The 20,182-nt window shown below is 35.2% G+C and overlaps 1 protein-coding gene across 2 annotated transcripts in view; it reads left to right on the plus strand.

Annotated features, from left to right (window-relative positions):
- LOC124157328 (gelsolin, cytoplasmic) overlaps positions 1–19,647 on the plus strand; it is a 47,107-nt gene extending 27,460 nt beyond the window's left edge. Inside the window, exons 9-19 of one of the 2 annotated variants that reach the window (XM_046531962.1) lie at positions 2,671–2,685; positions 5,231–5,368; positions 6,637–6,742; positions 8,544–8,803; positions 9,262–9,400; positions 9,704–9,798; positions 11,080–11,202; positions 11,753–12,001; positions 12,824–12,934; positions 13,207–13,332; positions 19,247–19,647. In XM_046531962.1, coding sequence (XP_046387918.1) covers positions 2,671–2,685; positions 5,231–5,368; positions 6,637–6,742; positions 8,544–8,803; positions 9,262–9,400; positions 9,704–9,798; positions 11,080–11,202; positions 11,753–12,001; positions 12,824–12,934; positions 13,207–13,332; positions 19,247–19,312 — 1,428 coding nt within the window. In that variant the 3' untranslated portion in view covers positions 19,313–19,647. The remainder of the gene's footprint in view (positions 1–2,670; positions 2,686–5,230; positions 5,369–6,636; positions 6,743–8,543; positions 8,804–9,261; positions 9,401–9,703; positions 9,799–11,079; positions 11,203–11,752; positions 12,002–12,823; positions 12,935–13,206; positions 13,333–19,246) is intronic. The other variant, XM_046531963.1, reaches the window with a different exon arrangement.
- Positions 19,648–20,182: the final 535 nt, after the last annotated feature.

Raw genomic sequence — 20,182 nt, forward strand, 5'->3', positions numbered from 1 at the left:
CAATAGAATAGGGGGAGACGTCGCACAAAAATAAAAAGAAATGTACAAATCCGCGAAGATCCCTCCCGCATGGGACCTACGGGACACAACTATGCCACTCACTTCTCGTAATTCACATAAATAAAAAAATATTCCCCATCTTTGAAGATGATTGTGGGTGGGGGGTTCCCGATTCAAACTGATGGGTGACGTTCGGGCGCTGATGCACTCGTCCAACACGCATTTACGGGAAGGAAAACGGACGGGGCGAAAGGAAGGGCGAAGGATATTTTCCTTGGGGAGATCCGTGGAGGAATCAGGACAAAACACTCACTCAAACACTTTCAATTAAACAAAATATAATTCACACAAATAAGGTTGCATATGACAAAAACAAAAAAAAAACCTCTTATACGCTAATGAAATATGAATTGGTGAAAGCCACTTATGAAACATCAATGATAAATAAATAAAAAAAACAGCAACAATATAACTTGGTTTCGAGATGAAAATCAATATAGCAAATGATATGAACAAAATGAAGTTCGGTGGTGAACCCGTAAATATGACACAATTTCAATGATTTCTTGACTGGGGAGATAAATGATAGTCCATCCCGACGAATGTAAATTTGGGTGCGAACGTTAATTGTACTTGGTGATTAATTTCACTTTCACTAATGTAATGGGTGCGTTCCATGACTGTTTGTCTTAACACGGCTTGGCAGGAGACACGAGGGGGCTTTTTGGGGGGGGGATAGCTACAATCTTACTTTATCGTTGTCTGAGTTTGGACCAGGTTGGATCCAACAAACTCTCGTTCCATTTACTGCACTCATTTCTCCCTTGTTGGAGGAAGCTGCATCCGGAACGGAGGTAATGCGTCCTCTTCAGCTGGTCCTTTGCTCCTTCGGACAGGGGGGGATTCTTCTTTCAGATCAATCTTTCTGAAATGATGTTTGGGCCCCTTGTCTCCTATGCCGTGTGTCGCACTCAGATTTTGGGCATAGGCTCCGCCCGACATTCACTTAAGAATTCTCTCGCTTCTCTTTCGCGCACCACCTTTTATTATCCCTCAACTTGGGGTGGGGGTAATGCACAATGAACAAAAAAGGGGGAGTAACACGCCATTCACTCAGGAAAAACCCGAGCTCCCCTCCTCCCACACACACACACTCACACACAACCATACAAAAATCGGCGAAAACACATTCATCCCCTCTTACTCATCCACGCCTTCCTCCATGGGCCATGGTCTGGGGGTGGGGTTTTGGGAAAGGTCGTGGAAAGAGCGGGTAAACTGGTAGGGAAGAAAATGCGCCGAGTAGAAATGCACTGTAATGGGGCTTGAACCATTACAGTACATAAAACTTTAAGACATACGAATATGAAACTTTACACACAGATTTACGAAGCTCTCAAGTTTAGATTACAGATGTTCAATATGTCCTCCATCAGTGACAGGAACAATATCACATCGATACTCAAATTCATTAGTACGGATACGGTTCTTCACCTCTTCCAGGTTCTGTGGGAGTAGTGGTACATAAACGTTGTCTTTAACGAAACCCCACAGGAAGAAGTCACATGGTGTCAAATCCTGTCACCATGGAGCCCAGCTGAGAAATGCTAAGTGGCCAACTCCTTGACGACCAATCCAACAGTTAGGTGGAGTTTTGCTCAGATATTCACGCACTTGGCGACTCCAGTGAGGGGGTACCGGTCTTGTTCAAAAATGAAGTTGTCAGAAACAACCAAGGCGCAACGATCGCTAGTTTGGGGACATACCTAATTATACTTTGAAATGCATATATTCTTTTTGAAACACACTGTATTTTAGTATTGGAGTGTCATTGTGCATGATAGGCAATTCCTATGTTCAAATCAAAATAGTATATAATTGGCCATTGAAGCTAAGATAACTTATTGAACTTATATACAATATTGCCCAACCTTAACTCAAATATATTAAGGTGGAAGTTGTTATATTATTGGCGATGAGTTAAGTGGAAATTAAATGTGTGTAGAATTAAAAAAAAATGCAGTTGATGTGACCATGAAATATTTGAACTATATATATAGACAGAGAAATATGGAGAGTGAAAAATGTCTTCTTACGCAGCATATGTTGACAAAGCAAAAATGGTCAATTTTGAGATAGTGGCTTTGCATGACCTCTCGGCGGCAAAAATGAAGCTTTAAACTCACAACACACTGTCCGCATATTAAAATGTATACAATCTGGGAATTTTCAACCCCCCCCCATGGTAGGTAGGCCCTTGGGCCCCCTCAGAGATGTATATTAATAATGGAAAATATCTGCCAAACCTTCGGTACCTTCTGAATAATGTGTTATATTCCAAAAAATCAATATTCAGTAGATAGTAATATTTTTATTTGCTGTGTTTTTAATTTCACCATCTCTGACTTCTGTACCTCTTATAGGAAATCCTCCCACCCCAAGCCCCTTTTCATAACTTTCAGCTTGCATCTTACCTCAAGGAAAATCCCAGATCCACTCATTCAAACTTGAAGTTGACAAGTACTAAATTCCTCTAGAACATTTATTCCAACATTATACTTCATTTTGAACTGTCATGTTTTGTTGAATGTTTCTGAAGTGTGATGATTTATTTGTGTGTGTTAGTTTTCACTGTCAATTTCTAACAAGCATTCTTTTTTGTCATCACAGGCTGATAATGAACAGGTAAAGTTGTGAATCATTCCCTTGTTTCATAGAATTAACCCTAGTAGAGCGCTTTAATTAGTGTGTTTAATTAATGTGTAAACCAGACTTATTAATTCTTTCCTAATACCCTTGCTCATTCTATGTGTGGTGCTCAAGTAAATAATGTCTTTGAAGAGATGGGAATGGGGAAATTAACATTGTTTTCAACTTTAATAACTAATGTGAGTTCCTTCTAAAATTCTGTTATTAAATCATATTCCCCCAAGGCTAAATTTGGAAGCTCGCAAATTATTTCACAACAAGTGTCTTTTCTAGTTGTGGGCAAAATTATTTATTCCCTAAATGTTTTGTAATTCCAATTTAAGTATCATAAAAATCTCTCTGCTGGATGTCATTAAGGTAATACATTATACCTAGTTAATTATGTATTATGTATATGTTTCTAGAAAAAATAGTTTGTAATGAGGATATGAAGTCATTACTTAAAAAGGAGCTGGAAAATTTAGGATTCTGAGTAGACAAATGTTCAGTGCAAATCAGCACCAAGAAGTGCGAAAAATGAAGTCTAAAATCAGAAGTGCCCATGCATGCATAATTAAACCCTTAAGTGCTGGAATATTACGATTGTAATTACGTCCAGCATGCATCTTCCCTAGCATGAGCATTTCAATTATTTATCTGAATAAATTTCTTTGAGGAAATGAATACCTAGTAAATGAAAATAATCTTTTTGCCTGTTGAAGAGTAGAACTCAGGGACACTCTAGGACCTCACTCAACAAGTGGGCTCAGCCCTCCAAACTGTAAACTCTGCACGTAAGGAGCTTAATGTACATCCTAGAACAGTGTTGGTGAAGCTATAATTGACATGTTTGCCCAGTGTGGTTCAGGGAGCAATCGTTTCAGCATTCAGAGATTGGAGGGCACTAAGGACAATGGGTTGGGTTGGTATGCAAGTCAAGGGAGCTTATTTTTTATTCATAACCTTTGGCACACAATTTCAAAAAGGTTCACCACTCCTGACCTAGAAGGATGGTGCTCTCCATTGTGGTAATTTTTGAGCGATCAGCTATCAATGTGTCTCTACTCTCCATCTTGTCTTCTTTACTGAAAATGGACTTGATTTACTTTAGTTGCTGATTCGGATTTACTTTAACTTCTGAAGTCCCAGCTTTTATAGTAAACAATAAATTTAAACTATCCAAGGAAAGAAATTAGTTATAACAGTAATCAAAATTTTCCAGGAAAGTAAAAACAGAAAAATATCAATGATTCTGCAATATTTTTTGCTCACAATGAAGGTGTAAAAAATTACCCTTTCCAGTTATATATATATTCTCCATAGTTTGTATATTCAACTAGTACTAGTATATTCCTTAAATAATCATGCTGAAAAAATTAATCTTCTCCAATCTTCCATCCTTCAAATGTTAGGAGCCCCTGATGTAATGGGGATCACCGTAAGGTTATTGCATGAGAAATATATTTATTGAAAAAGTATTTTTTTCAACTTTAAAACAAATTCCTATTGTTTTTCTGACAATTTGCTATTTTTACAAAATTTTATAGTGTTATAAATAAAAAAAATGCATGGTTAAGATATGCAATTCAGCATTGTAGCTCCGTTAGAATTATTAGTTAGTTTAAAAATTTTTTTAAGTACAGCAAAACCTTACACATTCATCTTAAAGATACTTTTTTCTAATATGCGACAAATCTATGCTGGACCACTATAAAGGCATGTAGATGCATGCAGCAAGAAAGCGTATTAAGAGGGATATGGATTTTAGGTGGTTGCTGAAGGAAAGTAATCCATGACTGATTGAATTACCTTTTTTGTAGCTGAATGTTTAAGCTGCATGAAAGGAAACTTCTAATGCTTCTTTATTAATATTGCACTGCATAAAAGCTTTTTTAACAATTATAAAGCATTCATTTTTAAAAATAAAATTAATAACAAAAAGTATTTATGTATTCTGTAAAAATATGGAAATTTGATTTCTCTTTAATTATAAAATTAAATATTTGTCAAAGCTTTTATAATTTTCAATTATAAAAGTGTACAAAGTTTAATGACTGATGAGGTCAAGGCCTGAACAACCCTATCATATCAACAGATAACAGCCCTATGTCTTTGAATCAAATACCTTTATATATTTATCCTAATTTGTATGTAGAAAAGGACTTTACAGTGGGCAATAAGAGAAAAGCAAAACCAGACTACTGTAACTGCTGTGTACTATTTTTTATGTAAAATGTGTACTTTAACTCTCATTAACCCATTCAAGAATTGGTAATGATGGTATCTTTTACAAGTACCATTTTTGATCCTTAAGACATATATTTTCTCTGCAAAATTCACTTCCATTTGGATGGTAATCATTTCTTGGAACATTGAAAAATGGCCTAATTTTTATTGATTTTAATTTTCTTTGCATTTTCTCTTTGATCTATCTGAAATTCAACCTTAAAAACCTATATGAGGGCTTTTTTCTATGCTTTTTTCCTTATAATAAATGTACTATTGAAAAGATTATTAATGAAAATGGGCTTTCTTTCTCCAGGATTGCTTCATTTTGGATACCATCACATCTGGACTGTATGTTTGGATTGGAAGAGGAAGCACCAAGAATGAGAAACTAGAGGCTATGAGGAAAGCAGAACAATTCCTGGCCAACAATAACTATCCTCAATGGACAAGAGTAGGTATTTTTTTATATTTCATTCATTTAGGGGGTAGTTTTGAATAATCCATGATACCAACTGATTGGGGGGAGAGAATCTCCTAATACTGTGTGGTGCACACATAATGAGGGGGGAGGAGGAATTAAGATCACTTAAAGTTACATAGCTGTAAAGTGCCCCTGATTAAGTCTCTTACAAATGAAAATCCCTCCATAAAATTTAAGGAATGAAATACATGGAATTTCACTCTAGAGTGCTTTTACTCTCAAAGCATCTACTTCAACTAAATGTTGCTGTACTAATACTTCTACAGTGTTCTAAGTTTTTGTTCTATCAACTTGCTTATATTTGAACATTCTCCCAGGGTAAATAGTGACTTTTTGACAGAGACAAGTGAGATATATGGGAAGGAGACTTGGAAACCAGTATACTCCCAGGGTTAAGGATAGGGGAGGAAAGGTAGGGGATTGGAGAATCTCAATACTGTCATGAAGGAGATGCGAGCCACCACTAGCAAAATCAAAATTGCTCTACCTAGGGAATTGGAAGATAACTATAAGAAGATTAATCCAGAGATTTTTCTCTGTAGTATGGTGAGGGGACAGAATAAAGTCACTCAATAATAATGAAGAATCAATTAAGGAAAAATTTTTGGATTGAAAATATCGTTTGAAATACGTAGTAATGTTACATGCCATGCATAGAGAAGTGGTTATGACAAACCTCCAGTTCTGTACTAAAGTGGATTGAAGAAATTGTTCAACTGCAAGTTTCAGAGTAAATTAAAATGCATCCACATGTCCAATTAACTTTTCTGTCACCCAAAACTTGTTCCTGTGAGAACTTGCCAAACGTGCAAATGTGAATTGGTGCACTGTGTGCTGCAAAGCGCTGCAGCTCACCTGCTAGGTTTTAGAGCATGATTTTTGAATCTGTTCTTGTATTATCAAGCCGTAACTAAATTTTATTCCCATTTTATTAATTTCCAAGTATAATGCTACTGTTTTGGATTTTAATGTACGATACCCTAAGACCATTTCCACCAATTTTAAGCTTGTCATACTAAACTTTTCCGAAGTTCTGCATAATTAGTCTAATAATCTTATACAACTAAGGAAAGAAGGAAGTTGAAATAATAACTAAAAATAGTGATGTAAATATGCAGTTGTTGTACGAGCTATATGATATATGTTAGATTGGATAGGTAAGAAGCATGAGTATGCATTTATAGAATACAAAGAATGACATTTTAACGTGATATGCACTTCATGTTTTTGTGTTACAGATCCAAAGAGTAGTCCAAGATGGAGAAACATCTTATTTCAAGCAGTACTTCAGTGGATGGAGGGAGGCTGGAGACACCATGGGAATGGGAAGACTTGGAATTGCTGGTAAAAATATTGTCCCACTTCGTTATTCAGGGCCTCCTTAAAGTACCATTTTTTACACACTATTTTCTCAGAGAAAAAATTTAAAGAATGTGTCTAGCAACACATAGAAACCCTAATAAAATGTAACTTTTTTTGCCAAATAGACTAAATTTTTCTTACATTTAGCAATTCTGAAAGAAAAAGGTAAATTTCCTTATTTTACAGTGAAAGTTGGTATATTATAGGGAAATATTCTTAGTTTGTGATGACTAATGACATAAAGGTCTCAGTAAATCATTTACATGCTCATTTATTGCCGACTACCTGACTTAATAAGGTGCCCCACTAGTCAATGTATGCAAAAGACAACCTGCTTCACGTATTTGCCTTTTTCTTTCCTATATCCATCATAGCGCATGTAGTCATTCCTAAAAATATGATCATTCTAACTGAAGAAAATAAATGCTTATTTTGTTTTCCTTTGTGAGCTGAAAATTATAAAAGAATATGTAAATCAATTAAAAATGACATCAGTAAAGGCCACTATACACAGTGAATGATCATGCGAATGATCGCGTGATCCTTCATAGGATCATGCGAGCAAAAAAGAACATGTTTTAATTTTCACTGAATGATCATGCACATGAAGGTTCATTCGCAAATTGTTCCGTCATACAAGGTGAATGATCATGCGCATGACCATGCTGAATGATCATGCAAATAAAATCATTCGCCGTGTATAGCGGCCTTAAAAGCTAGTTCCTTTTGTTGAGCATTACAGATTTTATTACAGATTTTGTTGAGTATTATTTCTTTAGAGAAAAACGGGCAAAATACGGCACCCTAGACTGCTCACAAGCACAAGTTGCATTGCAGGGTCAGAGGGGTGTGGTGTAATTGAAAAATAAATTATATACGTACATAGTATTCATTAAACCATGGTTTTGGGGGAATTTACCATTTTCATTGATAAATCATGATACTTTTTTTTTATTAGTTTTATAATTTGAGTAAAGGTCTCAGCATGTCTATGTCTCAGTATTAGTTATAAAATGTATGTAATCATGGATATGGCATGGAAGTGGATATTCTAGCCATCTTACATGTATACATTCTTCATCTCGTGAAATTTTGACAGTACAACACACACAGTTTTCATGTGATTGTTGCTATTTCCTCCAAGACATTAGCAGCCATAAGTTCGGAATTATGGTTATTGAGTACACGTCATGTGCGTTCAGGGAGTTCAGTAGTATATTACATTTGATTATAGAGCTCTCTATATAGCTACATATATTTATGGCTGTCGATGGATTTAGAATAGAAGTATAATGTTAAGAGAAGTTCAGTGGAAATTCAATCATGCAGGCAGTGTAGTAACTATAACCTACCAATAAAAATGCTAAATTTAATGTCTACTGACTTTTTAGCTATTTTTCAGCAATTCTTTGAATATCAGTTCATCAATCATAAGGTTGGAGGGTTTGATTTGATAAGAGGATGGAGCATGAAATGTTTATACTAAGGGCCACAGTTATCACATATTTCTCATTTTGAATGCATTATAAATGCACAAAAAAGATTACAACAACCAATTGTTCTGTAAAATAAGTCTTAAGTCTAAAAAATAATTCATTGTTACTAGTGTGAAATTTGAAATGAAATTGTTGCACTTTAAGCACACTTTCAGGCGACTGAAGTTACGTGGCTGAATTTAACACGGTTTGTAACTTAAAAGCATTCAGTTGACGGCCATTCAAATTTGTGTACCCAGATGATAAGCACTATTTGGTCTTTGAATGTGCATTTCACTCACTTGCAGCCTCAGTACCAGATCGCACAGCAAGTCCCACCCGCAGTCCTTCAAGAGGCAAGCGAATGGTTAAGAGCGGTGGATGTGCCATGGGATTCATGCCAGATGATGGTCAGAGTGGTGACGTTGAGATTTGGATGGTGAAGAATTTTGAATTGGAACCAGTGCCTGAGAATGCCAAGGGCTTCTTCTTTGGAGGAGATTGTTATGTCATTAAGTATAAATATGAGAAAGAGGGTCGCCGAGGCTATGTCATATACTTTTGGCTGGTGAGTTCTAAAGTATTGTACATAAGAGATCACATTTTTCAAATACCATTGAGCAATTTTTATTTGGCTCCATTGAACCTGAAAAAAGTTATTTTTAAGGATTTTGCTACTGACTACTAGCAATCCATATTTAAGTAAATAAATTTATGAAATGCAGGAAAATGGATGTTATTCCATCCAACAATTTGTTTAAACTTCAATTTCTGTCAAAGAATCTGAAAATAATTACAAAGAAACTTTTCTATTGTCATAAAAATTTACCTCAGATAAGATTTCCTAAAATGGTCACAATCAGTGAGTGACAAGAACTATACAAGAAAAATTAAAAATATTCAATTATAAATACTTCATGGACAACTGAAGAGGAAAGTTGTCATTACTAATGTTCTCTTTCCTACCAGTCACAATAAATACTTCAAATATATGCTAGGGATTAAAATTGGAATTATTTCCATTAGGGTAATGAGAGCACCAATGATGAGAGAGCTGCAGCTGCTATCCATACTGTTAGACTGGACAATGAACTTTCTGGAAAGGCCGTCCAAGTCAGGGTACCCCAAGGAAATGAACCTAGGCACTTCTTGAGGATATTTAAGGGTATATATATTTTCTAGCCTGTCTTTTTATCCATATTTTAAGCATGAGCTAATGGCCAATTAGCAACTAAGCATCCCAGAATCGTGAAACTAACAGTATTCTCTTGGGGGGTAATCTTACCCCCTTTAATCACCCCTGTGTATACATTTTTACAGGGAATTCGTGTATATGTATGTAGACCTGAATACATCCATAAGATGTATTGCTTGTGTAATGAATATCATATCCATATGGCTGCACTAAAATAAAAGTTATGTTTTGACATTAGTTGCCAATGGTTGAAAATATCTTTCTCTCTTTCAGGAAAGATGATCATCCTTACGGGAGGGCATGCCAGTGGATTCCGCAACATTAATGATCATGATTCATATGATGTTGATGGAACTCGGCTATTCAGAGTAAGAACATCTCTTTGTCATGTGTATTATCAAACAAGCTTAAAGAAGTGTGCAATTACAAGTGAATATTTAAACAGGCTATAGGAGCGAGCTACAGGAAAATTTTATTAAATATACCACTACCTCTTACTCTCAGCTCCTGGTCAATATTATAATGCAAACTTTTTCCATAAAAGGACAATGACATCCTACTTTTATATCCACACTAGTATTTTCAAAATAGAGAGGGGTACAAAAACTGAGAGTGTTTGTTACCCCTCTTTGATTCACATGTTTAATACATATGTTTGCTGCAATGAGTCCTATTCAATCTTCTTCTTTTTTTATTCAGATTTTCATTGACTCATCAATAAGAAGGTGTTTTTCTTTTCTTATTTTGAAAATCACTTGTACAGTAATTTTCAACTTCCTGCAATACATCAGATTATTCTTCTTCCATAGATTTTAATGATATATATAATAGGGGTGTATAGTATAGTGTTGTATAGCTAGTAATAAGGATGGAAGGATCCAGGATTTTTTTCAGACCCAGATCTGGATTGGGTACTTTATTTAAGGTGTCGCATCTTCAGATATTTTCGGATCCAAATGCATTTTCAGTTCCTTGCTATACAACGAAGTAATTATTGAAGTGTCTGTTGGGTACATACAATCAAAGGATTGCTATTTAGATTTTCATTTATTTGTTCTCATCATTTCCATCATTTTGCTGACTAAAAATCATTTTTATAAGCTTTCAAGTTATTCTTTAAAAACACTAATTTATCATTACGCACTCAGGATCTAAACTATTACGCTTGCGTGTGGAAATGAAAATAGGTTTCAGCGAATTTGGATCCAAAGTATTCGGTGAAGGGCAATATTTATGGATATTTGGATTCTAGGTTTCCGATCTGACCATCCCTAGTTTGTAATAATCATCTGGTATTGAGCAAAGAGGAGGTTCCATCCACCATCACTGTCTCCATCAATTTCTCATACTTCCTCTTCTCTTCTACCTTTCCATCAATCACCAGGGAACTGTTGTTATTTTATCTTCTCAAACTAATGCTGATTCCTTATATTTTTTTAAAAGTGTTGCCAAATAGTTTCCCCTCTAACTATTTAAGGCACCTCATCTATCCCTACCATAATATTTTCTTCAAACTCCTCAATTTCATGTATAATATGCATCACTTCCATTCTTATTTTTCTGCCCTCAGATTTGCATACATATTAGCTTACAAATATAGATTTAGGATAGTGGTCATCTCTTGTAACTGGGTGTGTTACTTTCAACAGGTTCGTGGAACATGCCCTGATGACACACGGGCAGAGCAGGTACCTGAGGTAGCTGCATCTTTGAACTCTGACGATGCCTATGTTCTTGAAACCCCTACCAACACTTACATCTGGCAAGGACAGGTAATTTAAACATCAGGGATTGTATTAAATTGTAAATAATTTGTATGACTTGCAAAGTAGTTTATAACTTTTTAGACTATTCACGAAGAGATGAGTTCAGGGGGTTTTCAAAGATAACTGTCAGAAATACTCCCTCAAATTTTGAGATTCATACAAAATATCAAGACTTTCTCTTTCTGAGAACAATTACAAGCTTGATAATACAAAAAAACTGATCTACCATTCATCTCTCGGTTGTAATTTCTTATTTTGACACGTGGCAATATTTTATCAAATAGAAGATTCTGTATCATGATTATTATATCCAGGAATTTTTTGCTGGTCATTTTACATAAGAACTCTTTATGCATTTAAAAATACTGTTCACAAGGTAAATAAAGTGGATGTATGAATTATAAGTGTTAAGCTTAAGTGAAAGGTTCCCTGTACTTATCTGTAATCTACAAAATCTCTACTACTACTCCATATGATAGAAATTTATTATGATTATGGCTGGCTAATTTTTCACAACATTCGGATTCATGTCAAACATGATTTTATGTTTTCTCAGGGCTGCTCTGATGAGGAGCGAGAGATGGCTGTCAATGCATCAGCCCTTGTTTCTCCTGGCCGTGATCCTATTGTGGTTCCTGAGGGTGAAGAGCCAGAAGAATTCTGGGAGGCTCTTGGTGGACAAGGGGAGTATTCAAAGGAGTTTTCTGGGAAAGATACTCCTCAACTGGAACCTAGACTCTTCCATTGTCAAATTGACACAAGAGGTCGCACAAGCATAGAAGAAATTGGTCACTTCAAGCAAGAGGTAAAAAAATCACAATCAAGGCACTTCTAATTTTCATGCAATTTGCTACGTATGAGCAGGGAAGGCATTCTGGTGTCTTCATAGAAGAGAAAATTTTTTTTTTCATATCTGGAATTGGGATAGAAAAATATTTGCACCCCAGTAGTAACAATTCCCAATTTCTCTCATAACTCAGTTTCTATTTCCCAGAATTGATATGTGCTGTTTGTTTCCATTAAACAAGTGTCTCTAAAAAGGTGCTCAGTCTATGGCAGTCACAAATTGATTAAATTGTCATCAGATTTCCATGGATAGAATACCTTTTCAACCCATAAATATAATTTCCCCCATCTCCTGATTAGATCTTAGCGATTACTATTACTGATAAATGAGAGGTTAAAACACCAGACACACAATATATACACAGCAATACATAGCCTAATAAGGTGAGAGAGAGAGTGCCTCGAGTACATAGTTACTAGACAGCCTAATTGGAATTTGAAAGTGAAAAGAGGGGCAGAAACATAGAAAAGATGTCAGATCAAACAGCACTTCAATTACTGGGAATAGTAAGATGCATTTTGACTACAATTCTTTAATTTCTGAACTGAAAGAGATAAGAGGTCTGAAAACAAACCACAGTCTACCATTTGGTGACTACTGGTCTAAGACATAGGGAACCTACAAAATTCATCTTTACCCCTCCTGCGGGCACTACTGAAGAACAATAAGCATTTAATTTTACTAAAATTTTCATGGATGCATTCTCTTTAAATGGCTTAATGTATGTTTATTTATTTGAATTACAGTTATTAAATTTTACTTTTTTTTTGCAATTCAAAGGACTTATACGAAGATGATGTGATGCTTTTGGATGTTGGTGATGAGATATATGTATGGATTGGAGATAAATCCTCACCAGAAGAGAAGGACGGAGCAGTGAAGCTGGCTGAGGTAAGAGCAAATCACAAATTTCAGAAAGTTGTTTAAGTTTGTAATTATATAATTGTTCGGTGATAATTTTTTAATGAACGAGTAAAACCAGGAACTTATATGGAGCTAATCCAGTTGAAAAAGGTATTTTGGCAAGAGAATTATGAACTTATGAACAACATTGAATAATCATATCACATTTAATATCTTTTTCATACCTAAACAATTATTACTACTCGATATGTGAAATTTTTATTCTATTTTAATGTTTCCATAATCTTGTACCCTCACAGGACTACTTGAAGAGAGATCCCACATCAAGAAGTCCCAGTACCACTCTTATCATCTCATTGAAGCAAGGAGAAGAGTCCGAGAATTTCATTTCATTTTTCCCATCCTGGGACCCTACTTTCTGGGAGGTTCGTAAAGCGTAGGGAGTAGGGGCGGCATGAAAAATATGCATTGTATTTCTCATTAAATTTTCAGCTCACTTTTTTGAGACCACCTTTCATACCATTTTGTGAATGTAGTAATTGAACCAAAACCTAATGTTACCACTTCCTAGTAATCACAACTTTTGCATGCATCTTTCACAAGTGTGTTGACTGACCATTTGTTTTTAGAAATGTAGACATTAACAAAACATACACAAGTATTTAGTCTGCGTATCAATGTAGGTAACACACCTCAAGACAATTTGTATCAAGTAATAGCATGCTATGTGCTTCAGTGATGTGTATGAACTTTTGTTTGATTATATACTTCAGTAATATTAAAACGATATCATTGAATACACTTTCCTAAACTGCATTTTGTATTTCATTTCCTACTTCCTTCTTGTACCTCCTGCTGACTCAAAAATACTCGGTAGTTATGTTTGTATGTTGATAATTGGTGTTGGAAGCTTTTTTCTTTCCTAATTTCAAAACCTATCTGTATATCCATGCTAAATATCCTGAATGATAGACTTTTCTTGAACCTCTCATTCAGTTTTACCTTATAGAGCTAGGTTATTTGCTTAACTTTGAGTAGGGATACACATAAGATATAACATCCAAATGTATAACTCATTTGATTTAAGCTGTCATTTGGAAAATGCCAAACTGCCCAATCTGATCCTTTTTTTTTCTGATCTTGATTTTTTTCACTGGCAGATCAGTGGAATAAGTATTACATTCACTGAGGATGATTCTTTGGTGTCTTTGTAGTGTGACTCTGAGAGCAGCACAATGCCGAATGGCATCATATTTGTTTCATTAAAAATACTGCTTTAATGTGGCCCTACAGATTTTGGATATTAGCTAATGTGTTAAGAGTAGGAATGAAATTCTCTTGGGCTTGTCTCTGGGAAAAAAAAATTTGAACTCCGACTTGGGAATTAGAGAGAGTATTTAGGCTTTAACCCTAATTACTCAATGTCTTCTCTTGAAGTATTACACAAAAAAAGCTATATCAAGGGAAAAAACCAATCTCGTTGCATGTAAATATAATTTGTAATTCAATTGAAGAGCATTTTCATTCAGCTGAAGGATATTTATTGCTCCTCAACAGGTAAGCATGAATTCATAATTGATTGACACACACTTGAAATCAATTATACATATTTGCCTCCATGCTCGTGCGCAGCTAAACATGTGTAAAACAAATAAATATGGAAATACATATACATGTAAACCAACAGTGTATTCAGAGGATCTCAATTTTGGACTGTAATGATGTGTTAATTGCACTAATTTAACTAAGTATTCACCTAGAGCCAGTTGCAGGAAGTAAATAAAACTCAATGGCTCTTGAAATGTTAATTCCAAACCAAGTGAGGCAGAATAACATGCTCTCCAAACGAAAAATAGGATAAACATACACTTTTGTAGATTCCAATGGTCACTTTCATGACAACAATAAAATAAACAGTGCTGACCAAGAAGTTGTCTTAGAAAACAAAAATATTTCTTGCACAACCTACAGGCTAAGAAATATTGTAACCTCATAACGTATGTTATGAATATGCCAAATACAGTTGAGGACCTCAAATCCGGAAAGCTTGGGACCAAAGGGTTTCTGGATTTCTGGTCTTCATGGTATAGTTTGTTAATTAATTAATCTATAAATGTTTTCAGGCTCTTGTGCTTGATATTTGAGATCCCTGCATGTCCTTGCCGAGGTTGTTAGCACATGTTCATAGCATGTGCTTACTTCCTACTCATCCCAGAACAAGGCTTGGAGAATTGTGCTACGAGGTGGAAAGTCGAAACACTATGCAGAGGAATTTTCAAACGTTCTGTATTTCTAGTTTTCCGGGTTTCTGGATTCAGGATTTGAGGTCCTCAACTGTAATAAATAATTATTTTTACTGCAAACACCTGGATGGCTGGCATAAATAGCACCACTTAAAATAGAGTGTACTTCACCATTAAATAATGATCCACAATGTTCACCTCATCTTGGGTAAAAAATGTTAGAATTCCATATTGAAATTGTGTTACATCAGATTGAAAAAAGCACAGTAAACCTAAATCATTCCTCCGTCATCTAAAAAAGCAATTTGTGTGGGAACTACTGCATTGAATAGAAAAAAATTGATTATTGCACTTATGGTAGTGGTTCAGCAATCTTGTTTGCTTACAACTGGCCTCCTCTTTATGTTCATAGTGCCAAACAACTACATACTTTGGCAGAAAAAGTGGCTATGTATGTAATAAGACTGCACTGTAATTTGATACCATTATGCTTATCTGTTCTCCACTAGTTTACGATTAGCTAATTCCATTCATATATATAGCCCATCCTTCTTAACCTTCTTCCTATGAGCTCTTAATCAGGGGTGCCGACTTACAAAAAATATTGGGGGGCTCAAACCGGGGATCTGCCCCCCGAGAAATTTTATAAGCAGTGAGTTTTTAGGTTTTTAAGCATTTTAGAAGAGTCATATGATCAGCATTAGAACCCTGATAACACAAATCTCAATATCTGGACACTCCGGGGAAAATCGACAAGCCTGACACATTTTTTCGTCACACCCATAACCAATTTTTGAGGGGGCTCGGGCCCCCTCAGGCCCCATGGAGTCGGCGCCACTGCTCTTAATATTTGAGTGTAGGACACACAATATGAAGAAAATTTGCCAAAAATTTTCAAAAACTACCAAAAAAAATCGAGAAGCTTGTTCTTCGTCAATTTGAAACAGCAAATTATAAATTCTTCGTTAAAACTTTTGCGGGTACCTGTCATGTTAAATAACAAATTTGGGGCTATGTCGCCGCATTAATTTTTGGGTGGCTCCAACATTTCCTGACCGATACTGGTTGCTTTCTCATGGGATTCTGATGAGGTGGGAACTTACATCCGTATATATAGGTATATGTGTCAGGGGGTGGAGGGAGGGGAACGGGAGGTTGAAGAAGTAGGTTGTTGATAGTTTTTCCAGATTATGGGTTGCCAAATTCAACTTATTTTAAGGCCAGTGTCCCTGTTAAAATTATTCTTCTCCTGTTTAGTTATTTCTATGGCCTCTTTTATTAGTCTCTGTTTGAAGCCTTTCATTTTGGCAAACAATTTTTAATTTCTTAAGGTCCATTGTGTGGCCTGCCTGTTCAGCTACCGCGGACTTCGTTGATTGCCCCAGTGGAAGGGATGGTCAGTATTGTATGAAAACAATGAGAATTTTAATGGAATAGGTGCAAAATATACAGAGATAGCATAGCAGCAAAAACTAGGAGATTTAGGGAGATGATCATGAATCATCTGTCTTTTTGATCATCCAATGTGATTTCCCATCCAAGATTGGAATATCAGTTTTTATAAATTTTTCTCTTTAATTGATTAACTTTAGTTTTGGCACATAGGTGAAATTTGATGCTCAATCTGGAAAGTTTAGCTGATGAAATTTTCAAATTTGATTGCTAAAGGCTCTTATTATTAAATATTTTAAGATCCATTATCATAATTACGTTAATAGCACTGTAAACTTATCTTGCAACAGGGTTTAAGAAATTTAATAGCTGTGAAGTGGAAGCAGAAAGGTGAGCACTGCAATACTACATTAGGTGAGATAGTTAAAATAACTTTCCATAAAATGAAGGTAAGAAGATCGATACAGGGAAAATCAGTAAGAAATTTGAAATGAATTTGCTGGAAGTGTAAAATGTGGGAAAATTTATCATTTAGTCTCCTCATTCATGATAGTAACATGTTTTTTCCCTCAATTGTTTTTTAATTAATCATAAAATCAGATTTGATGCTGGGTTGTCAACTCCGGGTTCAATGTTAAATTCAAAAGAGCTGATACATTAAAAAATTTGTGAAAAAATACAGGCCATTATCATGAATAAAGATACTTCTACGAAGTGCCCCACTCTTAGTTGAACAAATTTATGTCATGAAATTGAGCCATTTTCTAAAAAATACAACATTATCAATTTTTGCTTTGAGCATAATTAATTACCCTGGGTTAGACCAGAAGCTTGAAGAGCATTTTATAATCTATATGAAAAATTAGTTATTTGGGAAAGGGATGTAGATATGCACTTTATCATTGATCCTATATTTGGTACAAGTAGTACTATTGAATAGTAGGTTTTGTGTGCCATAAGTACAGTAAAAGCCAAGTTCATATAAGGCATTCCATGGTTTCATATAACGGTGTTGTTGGTGGTTCGGTATACATACATGGACGTTTTGTGGGTTGCGTCATACCAGGATGAGCAAAGCTTTCACATACATAGATTGAAAAGGTTAGCCGCAAATATAGAAGTTGAAAGGTTTTATGAAGGGGCAAGGAATTCTGGCTTCAGTTATAAATAACATGCATCGATAACATATAAAGCTCTCTTTGTGACTGACTGACTCACTCACTGATACATTTTCCTCATCACTTCCAGAAGAAACTGAGAAATTTTGAATGGAAGTGGGGAATGTAAACAATTTGGAGGGAAATTCCAGAAACCTCGAATTTCCACACTATTTGCTTTAAAAAATCAAAATGGTGCTTTTCAATGCACTTATTCAGTCAATGCCCTGTTGGAGTACTATCAGTAACACAATCTATGTTATCATTCGGAGAGGAGGTGGTTTGTTGTACTATTTATTTACATTTCCCCCTGAAATATGAAGAAACAGATTTGAAAATATGAAATTTGATGGGCTATCCAAATAGCCTACGGGTGTAAGCTACATGAGTGACAAAATTATGGAAATTTCTAAAAACTCTTGATTCCGCCTATGACAAGGAATTTTGCGTAAAATCTATCCACTGGATATGTTTCTTATGATAATGCCCAACACCCCAATGACCTAGCAAAACTTGAACCAACGGCCTCTAATGCCTAAAATAAGCATGTAATGAGTATTCTTTGTAGTAATGTGCTTTATACAATGAAATTTTGTCACTAACCATGCTGGTATCTACAGATTATGTGCCCTCAGCCCCCACATTATTATGTAATTCTATGGGATAAGGAATGAATAAATGTTTGAAATCATACTGTTAGCCCCTAGCCAGATCCAATATACTTTAGGGTGGAAACTATTGTTTCTTGAGGAAATCTTAAAACAAACAATGAAGGTATTTTGGATCAATCTTGGGATCTACTGCTTTTTCAGAGCACAAGCGCCGGATCTGAGTAATTTCCTTCCCTTTATACTCAAGAAATAATTTTTAAATATTCACCTCTGTTATATTCTCCATTTGAGAAATAACCTGTGCATTATGTCATGCTAACTTTTTCCTTGAGCTATGTTCTTGTGTTTCAGTTTTTTTAATAAAATGAAATCTGGGCAACTAGTTTCATGTTTAGCTATGCATGGGAACATTAAAGTAGATGAATGCATGTCTATAAAAATTTCTATTGCATAAAACTTTTTTTTGTACCACATGTAGACCTTACCGGGTTATTTTTTGGCAAGGGAACAACGTACCTTGGTAGAGGTGTTGAGATTAAAAGTATGTGTCAATTTGGGTGAACTGCCTTCGGTTTAAACATGGTTAAAAAGCTAATGTCAAAAATATAACTTAACCCAATAACACATTATGATAACTCTGTTCATAATAAGCAACAAGCGACAGCTAATAACGTACTATCAAATACCTATAGTATACTTTTAAATTGAATAAGTTGACACAACTAAATGATGAGAATCTTTGTCATCTGTGCGGGATGCTCCGGAAAAAATGACGAGAATTCTCACCATCTGTGTGCAAAGCGTTAAGCTAATCAGATTACAAAAATTGATGGAACTTCTTTTTGCCCCACCAAACTTCTCATTGTGGCCAACTAGTATGATTAGGGATTTAGACTGAGTGATATTAAAAGGTAATATTTTGTTTTTCCTTTCTAGAGTCATCCTTCATATGATGATGTCAAGAGGTTGCTGGAGGAGATGAATGCCAGTTTGGAAGATTGAAGGGCATCTTTCATATTAAATTCCTGAAAAATTTGAGATGAAATTGTTTTAAAAAAAGCTATATATTTATATAAGATAATATTTTGATGAAGGAACTGTACTGAATTATGTATTCTTTGAGAATATTTATTCTAAGTCATTGTAGAAACAGCATACAATAACATAGGAATACCTGCAATGACTTTAAGTAAGCTTTTTTTGTGTTCTCACTATGAACTTCTTTTCAGCCTTGGTTAGTGCGAGAGCATTTGAACTAAACCACAAAATGTGTTTATGAACTGGTACTTTAAAAATGGTGTATTTTTGTATGCATATTTGATTTAAATAAAAGAGAAAATCTGTAAATTTTCTCTGAAACTTCAAATATGTTGAAAGTTTTCTGTTCAAACATTTTTGTCCAGACTACTAGCTGAGCCGAGCCATGGAGATCTGATTCAACCTCCTTAACACGTTCCATGCTCATGATGTAACGTCTACATCATGGCAGTCGCTATCAAGTGACTGAGTACGAAAGGGCTACATCATGATTCCCTCTTGCATTATATTCCACCCAGAGCACCAGCCACTGGTGCAAGGGTATGGGAGATGGTCAGTCACCAGTGTTTGCCTGTTTGCCGTGCAGAAAGCTCCAAAAAAAATTTTTTTCCAATTTTTTCTGTTTTTCTATTATACCCTGTTTTGCTCTGCAAGGATGCCTTCGGAGGTGGGTTTTTACAATCTATTTCATAATTACTTTCATTTTAAAATGCACAAAACAGTAATATCTTCCCTCAATTGTTCTTCTACCTTTCTTACAAAAAACAAACTTTTACAAATTTTCAAAGTGAAATTTTAAAAAAGATCCTTTTGCAGTTGACGGGGAGAAGTAAG

The sequence above is a fragment of the Ischnura elegans genome, chromosome 4, assembly GCF_921293095.1.
Source record: "Ischnura elegans chromosome 4, ioIscEleg1.1, whole genome shotgun sequence".
Lineage (NCBI taxonomy): Eukaryota > Metazoa > Arthropoda > Insecta > Odonata > Coenagrionidae > Ischnura > Ischnura elegans.